Below are 13,128 nucleotides of genomic sequence, written 5' to 3'. Positions count from 1 at the left end.
TGAAGGAATTTCGAAGGAAAGGGTCTGATTAGGGAGAGAAGAACGAAGCTTTCGTTGAAATAGAATCAGTGTTGGGAACTTCCTCGCAGACAACGTTCACGGAGTGAACAGAAGTCGAACCGACGAACCTTAATGTTCATGCACAAGTCGCTGGTGGACGGAAACCACGGGAAATTGAGCTGTTGTCTGATACGAACCGGCTTACCGGAAGCAAACAAACGAAGAAACAAACAAACAAACAAACAAACAAACAAACGAATAACGAAGAGACAAACCGAACGATGATTCGGATTTTGCAACAAATGCAAAAGCATACGGCATCGAGCCGTCGCGACGCTGCTGCCCCGCTATTGACTCCTCCGCAGACTCCTGGCGCGTCGTCGCAATCGGAGATCGATAGATTGAAAAGTTCGACTTGAACGATAGAACGGACGGATTGACGGAGCAGCGATGGAAACATTCAGAGTTCTGTTTGTATTTGGGGGGGTTTCGAACTCTGGTTCGGGGAAACCGGCAGAAGTCCGGAGCGCACTTCCACGCGGGGGAAGGAGGATTCGCTTCGAGGCTTGCGTGTTGGACCCGCAGCAACCGCAGTCTTTTCCTACGCTGATGCTTCACGGACGTCCCTAAGAACCTGCCGTGAACTCTGAGTTTATGAGAAGTGCTTCGACGATTGGTACCGCGCTCATGGGTGCTGATGGTACATCATGTAAAACAAGCCGCGACGGGAAAATGTATGTTGTTCGTTGTCACATTCTCCTACATACATAATAGATGCAGACACCCATCCGGATCGCACTGTTCTCATTCATGAACAATTAATAGACGAACGAACACGACACAAGGACAGACAAACATACAGCAAACGTTCATTGGGTCATTTATCAACTTCATGGCAAGAATCGCCAATTCACCCCCATCGTCGGTGTCCCATCATGGATCGATGGATTTCGCTTACTATTTATCGAAACCGATTGTATGTCTTGCAAACCAGGCGGCAAATGTTTTTCGATTTTCTTCGAAAATGTTCTTTATTATTTTTCCCATGTATCATTGGAAAGAATGAGCGTCCGGTGGGGGCGTCGGGGAGACCCCGGATTCGATCCTTCGAAAAGCCCGCTGGAAACTTCCGGATAGAGGCCGCGGAATTCCCGGCTGACGACGAGGTTTCCGGCTGAGGATCCCATTGGCACAGAGGGCACCTCGAAGCAGATCATGAATCCGACTCTTTCCGTGGCTCTTAACCCATCGAGGGACTCTGAACAAACTTCTGATGTTGATTCGAAGACCAAGGCGACGTAGAACTTTCTAGGGCGTCCCGGATAGTATTCGGAAGAGACACCTCTTCGTCTACAACCTGAGCGCCCACGATCAATTGGAGTGGAAGCAAGAGTCCGCGTCTCTGTAGAACCTCGTTCGTGTCTGAGAGCAACGTTGGGAACACACACAAACACACACACATAGGAATGAATGCGTCGACGCTTCATTTCGACAACCGTGTTTTGGGCACACTCGGTGATTGATGAAGCCGCCCTTCTCACGACGGAGGAAAGGAATGAAGCCAAATTCATTCATAGATCACCCGGTCGCCAGATTATGCGGACGATAGACAAAGATTGCGATTAAGGCGACCGCGATGCTAAACGGGAGCGGGATGGAGGTGATGAAGTGTGCGGACGTCAGTCATGTTGTTGAACCACTCCGGTCACTTCTGACCGGGCACGCAAGTCGAAAACCTACAGCAGCAAACCTCGAAATAATGATGTAAATATTACTGTAAATAAATTTCATGTTACCTATTCTAAAAATTGTCGTATATCATTAATGCGCGAAGAGTCATTTCGAGCAGCAATCTGCTTACAATACATAGTAGCATTTTCGACTCGGCGCCGTTCCAGCGCTATATGGCGTTGCGGGCCGGACTCTTCGAAGCTGGAAGAGGTTCGACAAATATAGCTGAGTGCGCGGGACGCGCGGTTCCTCCAGCTTTTCCACCGGGTCGAGGTAGTTTTCCCGAAAAAATCTTGGTTTCTTCTCCCCGCTCTCACGTAATCAGCCAGAGGAGGATGTTTCTCCTATTTCTCCTCCCCTGTCGTTTTGTGCAGCAAATGTGATGTTTACGAAATCCACGCAGCTGAGCATGATGAGCATGATGAGTCAGATAATCGTGAATGACTCCATATGACGCACGGGATCGCACAAGGGAGCCCACAGGGTGAATCATCGCACGGAGGTCTCCGGAGACTATATTGCGCGCGATCGCTCCGAACGCTGCTCCATATGGGATCGGTGGTCCAACGTCGAGGGAGCGTGCATACACGGTGGGCCATTCGTGAATGACAATGAAGAATACAATATTTGGTTATCAGCCGAGGGAACATTCATTAAGATTCGATCATCTCCCACAATAGAAGTGGCATTGCTGGGGCAAGTCTCGGAGGACAACGCCCAGGGCAAGAATTGAAAACGGTGATCCTCCGCAAGAACTCCATCAACGAGTTGCAGCCGTCAGATACGATAACAATGCGGGGAATCAAGTTCTTCCAGAACCAGCCGCACCTCCAAGATCCTCAGCCGCATCGAAGGCGAACCCACCGCGACCTGTAGAGCACCAGGCCTTTTTATCGATGGAGCCGTTCGGGCCCCTGTTCTTCCAGTTCGCTATTTCAAAGCTTCGATTGAACTACATCGATTGAGGAATGCGCGACCCGCTCCCGTACCCCCGGCTTCCGCGTCTCCCATAATTGACCCGATTGGCAGCAGCAGGCTTTCAATTCTGAGTGAGCTTTCAGAGGTCCCCTAGTCTGGCAGCGAGCCCTAGTCGCGGACCCGTCTGTGATGTGGAAGCGAATGAACGAGCCAAATGAAGCGGCGGAGCGAATGATTCTCCCGTTCGGAGCGTTCGCTCGTCCGCCACCATCCGTTCGGGAGTCCTATCGGAGGAGATTTTCCACTTTGGGCAGCTCGAAGACGGAACATTCCTGTAGTTTTAGAGGGATCGGCTACGATCGCCGGGAGATCGCGTGCCATATGGGGAAAGTCCCGGCAGCCTCGAGCTGTTGCTGGAGTTTCTAGCTATGAGGATTTCCTCGGTGATGTTCCGGTTACTCGCGACTAGAAAGCATCGACTGATCCGTGATGTTCCTCTTGTACTCATCGCTGCTTTGGGGGTAGGGGGCTGGCAGAACACTCTCGGAAGAGCTGTCCAGATGAAGCAGTTTTCTAGACGCTCACTCAGTATCGGCCGAGTCCCGGAACGAATGGCCCGGACTTCGCTTAACGGTCCCGCATAGATCATCAGCATCATTCCCTGCTCGTCTCTCCCGTTGGCTGATTTCCTTCCCCCGAGCAATCCCCAATTCGAATATGCAGACCCGCATTGGTGGGACGTACTGGGGATTGTGCGGTGATTTGTCCGAGCGCGAAACCTTGACAGTCGGGCTCTCCGTGCAGGGAAGAATAGAAGACCTTTTGTATCTCAGACGACTCATTGGGCGAACCGATGTTTTGGGAATGTAGCAGCTGATCTTGACACGTTGTTCGCCACCGCAAGAGAGAAACAGTCAACTACCATGGACTGCGTGCCGCGACGGCATGTTTTCCGAATGAAGCCGCTCGCCGGAACATCCTCGTCGGAGTTCTCTTTTATGGAGCTTGACTGGTTCCGATTCATTTCACCCATGCGTACATGAAGGATCAACTCTTCCGGTAAGCCGACCGCTCTCGCTCCGAGTGCGCTCCGGACATATCGCGCACACAGGTGACGTGCGCTCATCGGAGCTGTGATCCCGGAAAAGATGTTTGGGTCGAGGTTCGTTCGTCGAATTTTTCTGTTCCGGTACGGTCGCGAGTTTTTCCCGCGAGAAAATGACGTGTAAAAATATTTCCCTTGCAGATGGGACCTCCTCTGTCTTTGCATCTGTCACTGTTCCTTGTCTGCCCGATATTAGCCACGTTGGTCAACATCGCAATCGATAGCCTGATATCCTCCCTCGATGAGTCCCTCGCTCGGGCCCTTGCCGATTCTACGGCCCACTCGATCACCGGTTCTTCACTGATATTGGGCATTTTCGGCTTCCAATGGTCATTGCTGCTGCTGAGCTACGTCTTCTCGGCTCTGATCGACGTTGACCATTTCGTTTGCGCCGGCTCCGTGTCTCTGAGTGCAGCGACCCACCTCAATGGAAGACCTTTTCTTCACGACACTCTCACAGCCATTGTCTTTTGCATACTCCTGGCCTTGTTGCGTGGACTCTATTCGAGGAGCAGTGAGCGTAATTCAGAGCGAATCGTCTACAAGATCAATGAGCCGTCCGCATCGGTCAGAAAGATTGCCTATAAGTCGTTCGTCGTCACGATCTCAGTGTCCCTCCTGGCTCACCATACGCGCGATGCTCTCCGAAGAGGTTTCTGGTTCCGGGGCCTGTTTTCCAGCAGAGCCATATCCTACTGCGAGATGAACGCAATTTTCACTTTCTTGGTGGTTTTCGGGAAGCTGTTCATCTCGATAGGATCAGCCAGCCCTTTCTCGCTGCGGGATCTTCGAGCGCGTAGCACCGTATCCGTCGTATAAGCCGGCCGCAGATTTCCCTCCGAAAATGTCCCACGCTACAGGAACCTTGATTCCTATGCCTCCTTTTGTTTCGTGTTGTAGGTATTCTGCTCGGTTCCGCAGCTTGATATACATAGTTGTGGAGAGAATGCGAAGCTCGGGAAAGTTCTCAGAAAATCCCCGAAATCAGTGAGCTTGTAAGGCAAACTTTTCCGGGCCCTTCCCCTTGCGCAGCGCCTTCTCGAAATCACGAAAGTCCCTGCGGGTTGTGAGTGGCGAGGCAACTTAAGTACAGCTTCAGAATCGGTTTTTCACATTGGGTTCCGAGCTTCGGATGTGCTGAAGATCTCAGAAGGATCTCACTCTGGTCCGCCGGCGACACCGCGGAGATATGGATTTCCAAGCTTCCGGACCTAGATACTGTTGTGTACCGCAAAAGTGGAAAGTCCGTCTTTCGTTCATTGAACCGATATGATCCGATTGCCCGGAATAGAGTTGTTGACTTCAATAAAATATCTAGTTTTGTGATCAGATGAGTCGGAAATGGTTGCTTGAGGCACATGGTGCACCTCACTTCGGTCCTCTGTACCCCTCGATTTCTCCACGGAGCGGCGCATGAAGTCGTTTTGCCAACCGGGGAGCGACAGCAGTCATTGTAGATCATACGTGCGGCAGCAGAGTATAGCGGTCCACCGATTCCCTGGGAATATTCGAAGACCAGCAGAGATCGCTAGGCTCTACATATAGATCGTCATTGAATGACTCAGATATCGAAAGCGGGGGGAACAAGGAGGGCAATCTCAGATCTTCCGGCCGAATCACTCGGCTAACAGACCCAGGTGATCGCTCATTCTCCCGAATTCATCTGCTCTCCAGGTTCTTCCACGCAGGATGAACCTCCTCGACGACGCCAAGCCCCCGGAGCCCGTTCAACCGAGGTACCGTAGATCTCGCTCCGGACAGGCGTACCTGTCCTTCCCAAAGCCCCTCCGTGAGTCGCCCGTCGATGAGAAGGCACCCAACTCGGAGGGAAGGATCCGTCAGGCTCGACGTCACCAATTCGATTGAGGCCGGAAGAGGCCCGTGGGGGCGGAAGAGGCTGTGACAATGCCCTTCCTCCCAGGGCTAATGCCGAAATACCTCTGTCTGGCCATGATCAAGATCATTCAGAAGGCCGGTGTCCCATAAGCGGATGAGGTGTAGCCTCGAATTCGAACACGAGCCGAAACATAGAGATAGACATTAGTTTCCGCAACCCGCCATTGCTCTTCCCTCCCCGATTGCTCCTCAGGGTTAACGGAATTGGAACGAAAATCAATTGCCTCGAATAGTAGGGGCGGCACTCACGCAGACTATTTGAAATGAAGAAGCAGGACATCTTATGCAGAGTTTCCACATTTGCTCTCATTTATTTCCTCTCCATCATCAGCATCACCGCTGTCGTCGTTAAAGTTATCACCATTATTATCATCATCACCATTATTCGAAGTTGTGAAATGATTTTCCTCTATCTGGTGAGCTGTAGAGTGTCGGCTGTGCCGGATCGACGGTCTGCTTTGGTTTGTTGTTGTTACCGATCTATATTCATATCCGTTCCGAATACAGAGCGCGATAGTTTCGTAAACCGTACCGTCTGACAATTCCACTCTCGAGGAATAACCCTTCACTCTCTGCCTCTCCACCTCTTATTCAAACAAAAGAAATGCGCAAACTCTCCTCCGACGCTGAAGGTCTCTCAGAAGAACTTCATCGATCCCGCGTCGGAGCCGACGTTTCGCAAACACCTCCGCAGTACAAAACGGTCATTATCATCATTCACATACGTCTTCTACCGACCAGGTCTGCTGGAAAGATGGCTGCAGAAGGCTTGCAGTCGCGGTGGATTTCGGTTCCAATAGTAATGACGACAATAATAATAATTGGTTGAGTCGTAGTGATAGAGACAGACAGGTAGACAGACAGGTAGGCGGCCAGTCAGACAGACAGACAGACAGCCTGCCAGACGGGTAGACAGACAGCAAAAAGTAGAATCATGTTGAAGTAGAGAAGATATATGTATTTCATTGTTGTTAGAAGACTCATAGTGATGACGCACTCGGATTTCTTCCTCGCTCTACCTAACAGGTTTACCGGAGGCGAGGCTCTCGCCCCCCTCAAAAAGGATTCCATTGCTGCGACGTTTCATCGGGTTCTTCTCGTTTTCGGCTTACTTTAATTCGTATTTACAACTCTCAAGCTGATGATTCCTCTCTATGATGATTCTCCCTCAAGGGGTTTCGTACGACTTTGGCACTCGTGGCAGCCGGATAGCGAAGGCGCCCGCGGTTTGACCCTGGCCGTAGGTCTAAAATTTCGGCTTCCTCGAAACCATCTCCTAAGGAGTTCGATTGAATTCAACTACGGTCAATTGATAATGAGCCACCCGGCAGAAGTTGGAAGGCCAAACAAAGCTCGCATTAGAACTCACGAAACGAAGTCCAAGCGCGACCCTTAGATGGATTGATGTCTATTCCGATGGGAAATACGCACTATACTGGGGAGAGATCTCTACAATGCTCCGACGCAGAGCTTCGATGCTGGCTTTAGAATTTTCTGGAACATTTCGGAATCGTTTTACGTCGCGCAGGAATCTTCGTCGCGTTCAGTGCCGGATCTGCCGCCATTTTTGTCGTCTGTGTAAATCCTAATGATATATCGTCTCGTCTAATAGGAGATATACTCGCTCGGTGAATTCAACGTCAACTCGCTGTGAGGTTTCGAATCGATCAATCGAGGGAAAGCCATGTACATCTTCGAGTGGAGCTTCCCGACGTTATTTTGAAAAACCTACCCTAGCATTCTTTCTCCTCATTATAATCGATTCATCAATAAACCAATAGATCGACTGCAATTCGATCGGACTGTTTCGCTTCTTCACTTCCATCCATGTACGCACACTTCAGCTCTCAGTTGATCTCACTCAATCGCACCATCGTTCTTCGAAGATGACAGTTCTGTATTTCTTGATTTTTCGTCTCTCAATACAATTAATTATGATAATAGCGATCCTTAATATAAGGGGTATCCGTAGTAAACCATTTGCTTCCTTGTTTTTCCACCATCATTTTTTCCATCGCGCATTTCGCTCGCAATCATTAGATAGTGTTTGGGTTCTATCCGGTGAGTCTTCATTTCTTAAAATCCGTTGTATCGTTCGTTACCTGTGATCACCAAGTCGTTTTGGCTTAATCTGACACACTGAGTCTGAATCTGTATTCGTCCTCTTCTGAAAAATCTCCTGAACCCTCGTACTCATATCTGACGGTCGGAGGGTGTCGTCGCAGAATCCGAGGCGACGATCGACAGAGGGAAATGTTTCGTGAAAATTAATGAAAATACATTCACTATATTACAAAAAGTCTTCGTTCCTTGAATTTTTGGTGAGACTGGAGCAAGCGCGTTGTCATCGACGGCGGACGAGACCGAGACGGATCAACGGCTTTCGAATATTCGGCACTTCTGTGAGGAACTCGTCACGAGATTCGGGGGATCTTGACAACCGGCAGTTCGAATCTGAGAGATCTCGACAAGCTGAGGAGATATTTCACGTCTGGCTCATATTCTGGCTTTGCTCCATTTACTGGTTTCCTCGCTTGCTTGCTCGTCTGTGGTCAGACGGGCGAGCACAGCCTCATCAATATCATTCGTGCCTGTTTTTTCTGTTTGCAACATGACTCATCCCAGACGAAGAATTATTCTTTTATACAGAAAAATGCTGAGGCCCGCTCAGCGCCCAGTGGTATTGGCGGCAGAGGTCTGACACACCTTGAACTTTCTGTCTGTATTGCACAGTTGAGGTGTTCGGATTGACCCGGAGGTAGTTCAGCGGGCATACTCTGAGCGAGCGATTCGCTCCGACACGTCTTTCGATCTCACCTACGTCGATACTGTACAACGTCGGATACAGCAGTCGAATTCCAGAAGTTATTTCCGTCTTATGCGGTCGTCGAAAGAGGTCCTCGAAGTCGCTCTTGTCGATTCTCGAGAGCGTACTCAACCTCACTGCTTGAACTGGTTAGGAGAGCGCGTCCGCACCGGGACCGATCGCTCCGGAATTCGTTCGAAATTCTTCATCGTCCTTCACTTGTTGTATCGCGATACCAAATAATTTGTCTTTGTTTCACTATAACTAATACCACACCACTACCGCTATGTTTACTCATCGTCATGAAATGTACAAATAGTTACACAATTTCCGTGGCGCGAGTGACGAAACTCCAGCGAAGCTTTTACAGGAAATACTTATAAACGAGCTCCAAAATAGCAAAAAAAAGAGAGCGGCTGGAGAGAGCGCGGAATGCAATACATTATCGACTGCGATCTATACATGACGCATTCAGGCGCTCCCCCTCGACGCTCAATAGGAACAAATTAGAATCATGGCAATCAACCAAGGTGCGAAAACTCAACCGAGCAACAACGTCTACGATCCGGGAGTCTGGGTGAGGATGTCCATTGAAGGGGGATCCCATAATTATTGGAAAAAACATCTCCATTCAGATTCGTTGTGAAATGAGTGATCGATACCAAGATTAAGACGGCATCGAGGTCTCGTCCAACATACGAGCATTTCGCGTCAGGAGGATTCAAACGGTGAATCTTGAACTCAGAGCATAAACGAAGTCAGCACCGGGGCACACTGGGTCCGTGAACAGAAACCGCGCCGTGCGACCGAGATGGTCGCCCGCAAACAGAGCCGATCGATCGAAATCAAAGGCGATTGTTGCTTGCTCGCTCTCCTGCTTAAACTCTGGTATTCATTGTTCTCGCTGCTTATGCTGACGAAGAATCTCTATTCTCCTATTGATGATGTTGGACGATGTTGTGCTGAAGCGGTTTGTCTGAAGATTTTTCTCGCTGCATCTGTTGCTGCTCAGCTGGTTGAGATCTTCACACATTAGCGGAATGCCAATGTGACCGTCATGCGTCCGTTTCGCCCCGCATCGTTTGAGCCACCATAGACAGTTTGTAGGCGAGTCTGTTCTTTTGAGCGAACTCATCTTCCTCGAGCGTTTGGATAAGCTGGGGAGAGATAATTTCAATAATTACTGAGCGTTCCTCATGCCTTCGTCTCCGAAAGGGGAGGGATGAATAAACCCGTAAAGTATAACAAATAAAAGTATGTAGTCGTCCGAGGCAAAAACTCATAGCGACTCGGTGATCCGAGGGCAAATATTATTATCCTCCTCAATTATTATCCCCCTCAGTGAGGATCGAAGCTTGATAAGGTCGAAAATTCCTCGGCGCTCCGAGAGCGACTTGAAATTAACGGTTTAGAGCCTATTCGGTTACCTGTTCCGTGTATCTAGCTGCGAACTTGTACAGCTCGTGAAGCGCGACGTTGGTGTTGAATTCGTGAGCGTGTTGTCGCGACTCTTCGGCGAGCATGGCGTTCATGTGTTCTTCGGATATCTGCGGCATCATCCGGATGTTGGCGTAGTAACGTTCTACGAGATCCTTGTAGTTCGGGATGTCCTTCGCGTAGAGTAATTTACTCGACGGTGAATCTTTGCCCAGACGATGATCTGACGTCGAGCACGCATCCATGAACGTTTGAGCGACTACGGAAAGGCAGGAATCTACGATGTTCGACTTGTTCGTGTCGAAGACGAAGTTTGGATTCTTAATGAGATTCACCCAGAAGCGCAGTGGGAGCGAATTCGATTTCCAGGTGTGCACAACTTCGGGATCTTGGATGTTGTGTTGAAGGGCTTGGTCGTCGAGAAAGTCGAACATGTACTTAATAGCGAGCGGAAGGGCACTTCCACGATGGGCCGTTGAGAAAATCGTTTCGAAGAGGTCGTCGACGAAATTCTGGAGGGTTCCTTTGGTCGCCAGCAATCGAGTCAAATAGATCTCGGACACCATCTTGTTACCTCGTTCATCTCTATCCGCATCGGCGTGTCTTACCAGATGCCAGTATTTGAACCCGCCCTCGAGGTCGCCTAGACCGTGAAGGGGCGGTGAGGTAGCACGAGACATCGGCGGCGACCGGTTGAACCCGGCGGTGAAGTTTAGAGTCTCATATTTGTGATATAACGTCTTCTCGGCCGGAGTCATCTTCTCAGATGTGATACTCAGGTTGTAGGTAGACGACTGTTTGGGCACTAGGATGAGACTCGCACCATCAGGCACCTTGTAATGAGCCAACGTGTTATAGCGGCGCCACTCTCCTTCGGTTTTCGTGGTAGCGTCTTCGTCCGAGAGAGTAATCCGCCCAGAGGTGCCCGTCCGCCACTCTAAGTCGAGTTCTTCTTTGTTGGGCCTCTGCGACGCAGGGGTGTTCTTGTAGATCGCGTCGAGCCCTTTGTCTTTCACCTAGAATCGAAGGACCGAGAGCTTTAGCAAATGCGATTGCACCGTTTCTCCGATGATTGTTCTGACAACTGAGACAAATGGGTATGCGGGCGACCGCCTGAACGGTCCTTCCGGAAAAGCGGACGAACTTCGTCGATCGGCTTTCAACACCTACCTGTGAAATCGTGTCGCAATCGAGCACACGAACTGAAATGTCCTGGCCGTCTGTCGAGTCCATCATGCCTGTCTGCATGTAGAACGACTGCGGCGCAATGGAGAAGTACGCTGTGATCGATTTGTAATCTACGGACTGACGAATGAGTTTTTCCTCGCTGAGCGAATAGCGAGCCTCGCTTGTGACCGCGTCCACGGGGCCTTTGTCCACTTGTTGTTTGATGGCGCGGAATAGCACAAACAACGGCTCGCCGGCGCATTCACGCAAGAACTTGTAAAGCAAAAACGTGAACCATGCCGACAGCATTTTCTCTGCGACCGATTCGGTTCGCCGCAGCAACAGTTTCGGATGCGATTTGCCGTCGATGCATTTCTCAATGAGTTCCGCCAGGAGGGTCTTTAGGATGTCTGTGCAGTATTCCATTTTTCCTTGGAGCGTGACCATGATTAAGGAAGCAACTTGAACTCGATCTCGCATTGAAAAGTACCTGGAACGAGGGATGTTATTTCGATTTCTACGGGCGCGGTCCTCGCTCTCGCTGTTCAATAAATCCACTCCGATCGGGATTTATGATTATTTGGAAGAAAAAAAAAAATCGTCGTCTAATTTTGTTTGAGGGCGCCCCAGAGACGGACTCACCTGTTGGACTCGAGGGTGCGGATGAACAAGAGCAGGAACGTTCTGTTCATGATGAGCTGTCCAAACATCCTGAGTCCTTTCTCCATATACTGTTTCTTTACTGGATCGACCTGCATTTCCTTAAGTACCGCATGATCTTCCATGTTGGGGAATAGTACTTTCATGGTGTACGTCCTGTAGTCGAGGTAGGGAATTCCGCCTGCTGTCAAGTCCGAAGTCAGGTCGGTCATTTCGGTCTGGAGTTCGGCGAATGCTTCTTTGCATTCAGAGGCCACCCGGAGCTCTAATACGTCCATTTGTTCCTGCATGGTTTTGAGCACTCGCGACGATTCGGTGCTCTTGCGTCGGTACGCGATGAGGATGCCGATGACGATGATGATGAGAATCACTCCGCCGCAAATCACTCCTATGACGATGGGTCGCGAGAGTTGATTTTCGTGGCCGTGTGGTGCATCGTAACTGAGCATTCCGATTTGGTAGCGGAGATTATCACCGACTTCGACGATCACTTGAGGTATGCGATTCCGGTCGATCTGACCAGACTCATCGAGGGCTGCGGGTTGTTCTGTCGGTGGCCGACATGTAAGCTGGGTGCGACTGAGCGACGTGACGTTGCAGAAGCCAGCGCCGATGCGAACGACGACGTCGGTCTCCTGCGAGGCGCGGTCGAGGTTTCCGCCGTTAATTGTCAGATAGTCGGACTTGTAGTATTTGATCCCGCCCTCCTCAGCGAACTGTGCATACGATGGGTCAGGGTACATTTGGAACTTGGGGAAGCCCTTGGTGGAGGAGAGATGGCGAACGCCTTTGACGTTATCCATTTTGAATCCGTATTCGAGCTCAATGAAATCTTCGTCCTCTGCGAAACTCAGCTGATCGGACGGTACGCTAGGCGTGCGACACTTCATCTCCGAGCTGCTCTCGGGCGTGCATTTCGAGTAGTACTCCACGCCGTCGAGCGCTACGTACATCATGGGCTCTTGGACTGAGTTGAGATGGGTCCCCCTGACAAGCACAGAGATACCCCCGCTGGGAATTCCTTTAGGGGCACTCCCTTTTACGTGGCCGGTGCTTCCTGGTGCGCCTCCGCTGTCGACTTGATGAACCTCGGGATCTCCGACGTAGAGAAATCCGTATTCTTCGAACGACTTCAATCCACGGTCGAGCTTGAGGCGTACTTTTCCTTCTTCGGCTTTCTGCGAGTCCGAAGTGATGCATTCGACCACGTTTGGCTTTCGAGAGATGATCTCACAAGGTCTGGAGCCCACGAATGCTTCTGCGTGACTTCCGGCATCCATGTGCAGACCCCAAATGCGGAGTTTCGTGCCTCCGCTCATGGGGCCCTTCGAGGGGTTAATGGAAGTTATCCGGGGGTTCTGAAACGCAAACCGGACGCCGATTAGTCAACGAGTAGAATCAAGACAGA

At 50.4% G+C, this 13,128-nt stretch overlaps 1 protein-coding gene across 1 annotated transcript in view; it reads right to left on the bottom strand.

Moving 5' to 3' along the window:
• Positions 1–9,286: 9,286 nt before the first annotated feature.
• Positions 9,287–13,128, bottom strand: part of PlexA (plexin A) — a 60,038-nt gene continuing 56,196 nt past the window's right edge. The window contains exons 9-12 of the mRNA XM_003737088.3: positions 11,703–13,078; positions 11,064–11,550; positions 9,884–10,909; positions 9,287–9,613 (exon numbers count right to left, since the gene is read on the bottom strand). Coding sequence (XP_003737136.3) covers positions 9,512–9,613; positions 9,884–10,909; positions 11,064–11,550; positions 11,703–13,078 — 2,991 coding nt within the window. The 3' untranslated portion in view covers positions 9,287–9,511. The remainder of the gene's footprint in view (positions 9,614–9,883; positions 10,910–11,063; positions 11,551–11,702; positions 13,079–13,128) is intronic.

This window comes from Galendromus occidentalis, unplaced genomic scaffold (genome assembly GCF_000255335.2).
Source record: "Galendromus occidentalis unplaced genomic scaffold, Mocc_1.1 scf7180000075389, whole genome shotgun sequence".
Lineage (NCBI taxonomy): Eukaryota > Metazoa > Arthropoda > Arachnida > Mesostigmata > Phytoseiidae > Galendromus > Galendromus occidentalis.
The sequence above is the reverse complement of the archived record's forward strand: the minus strand, read 5'-3'. Positions and strand labels throughout refer to the sequence as shown.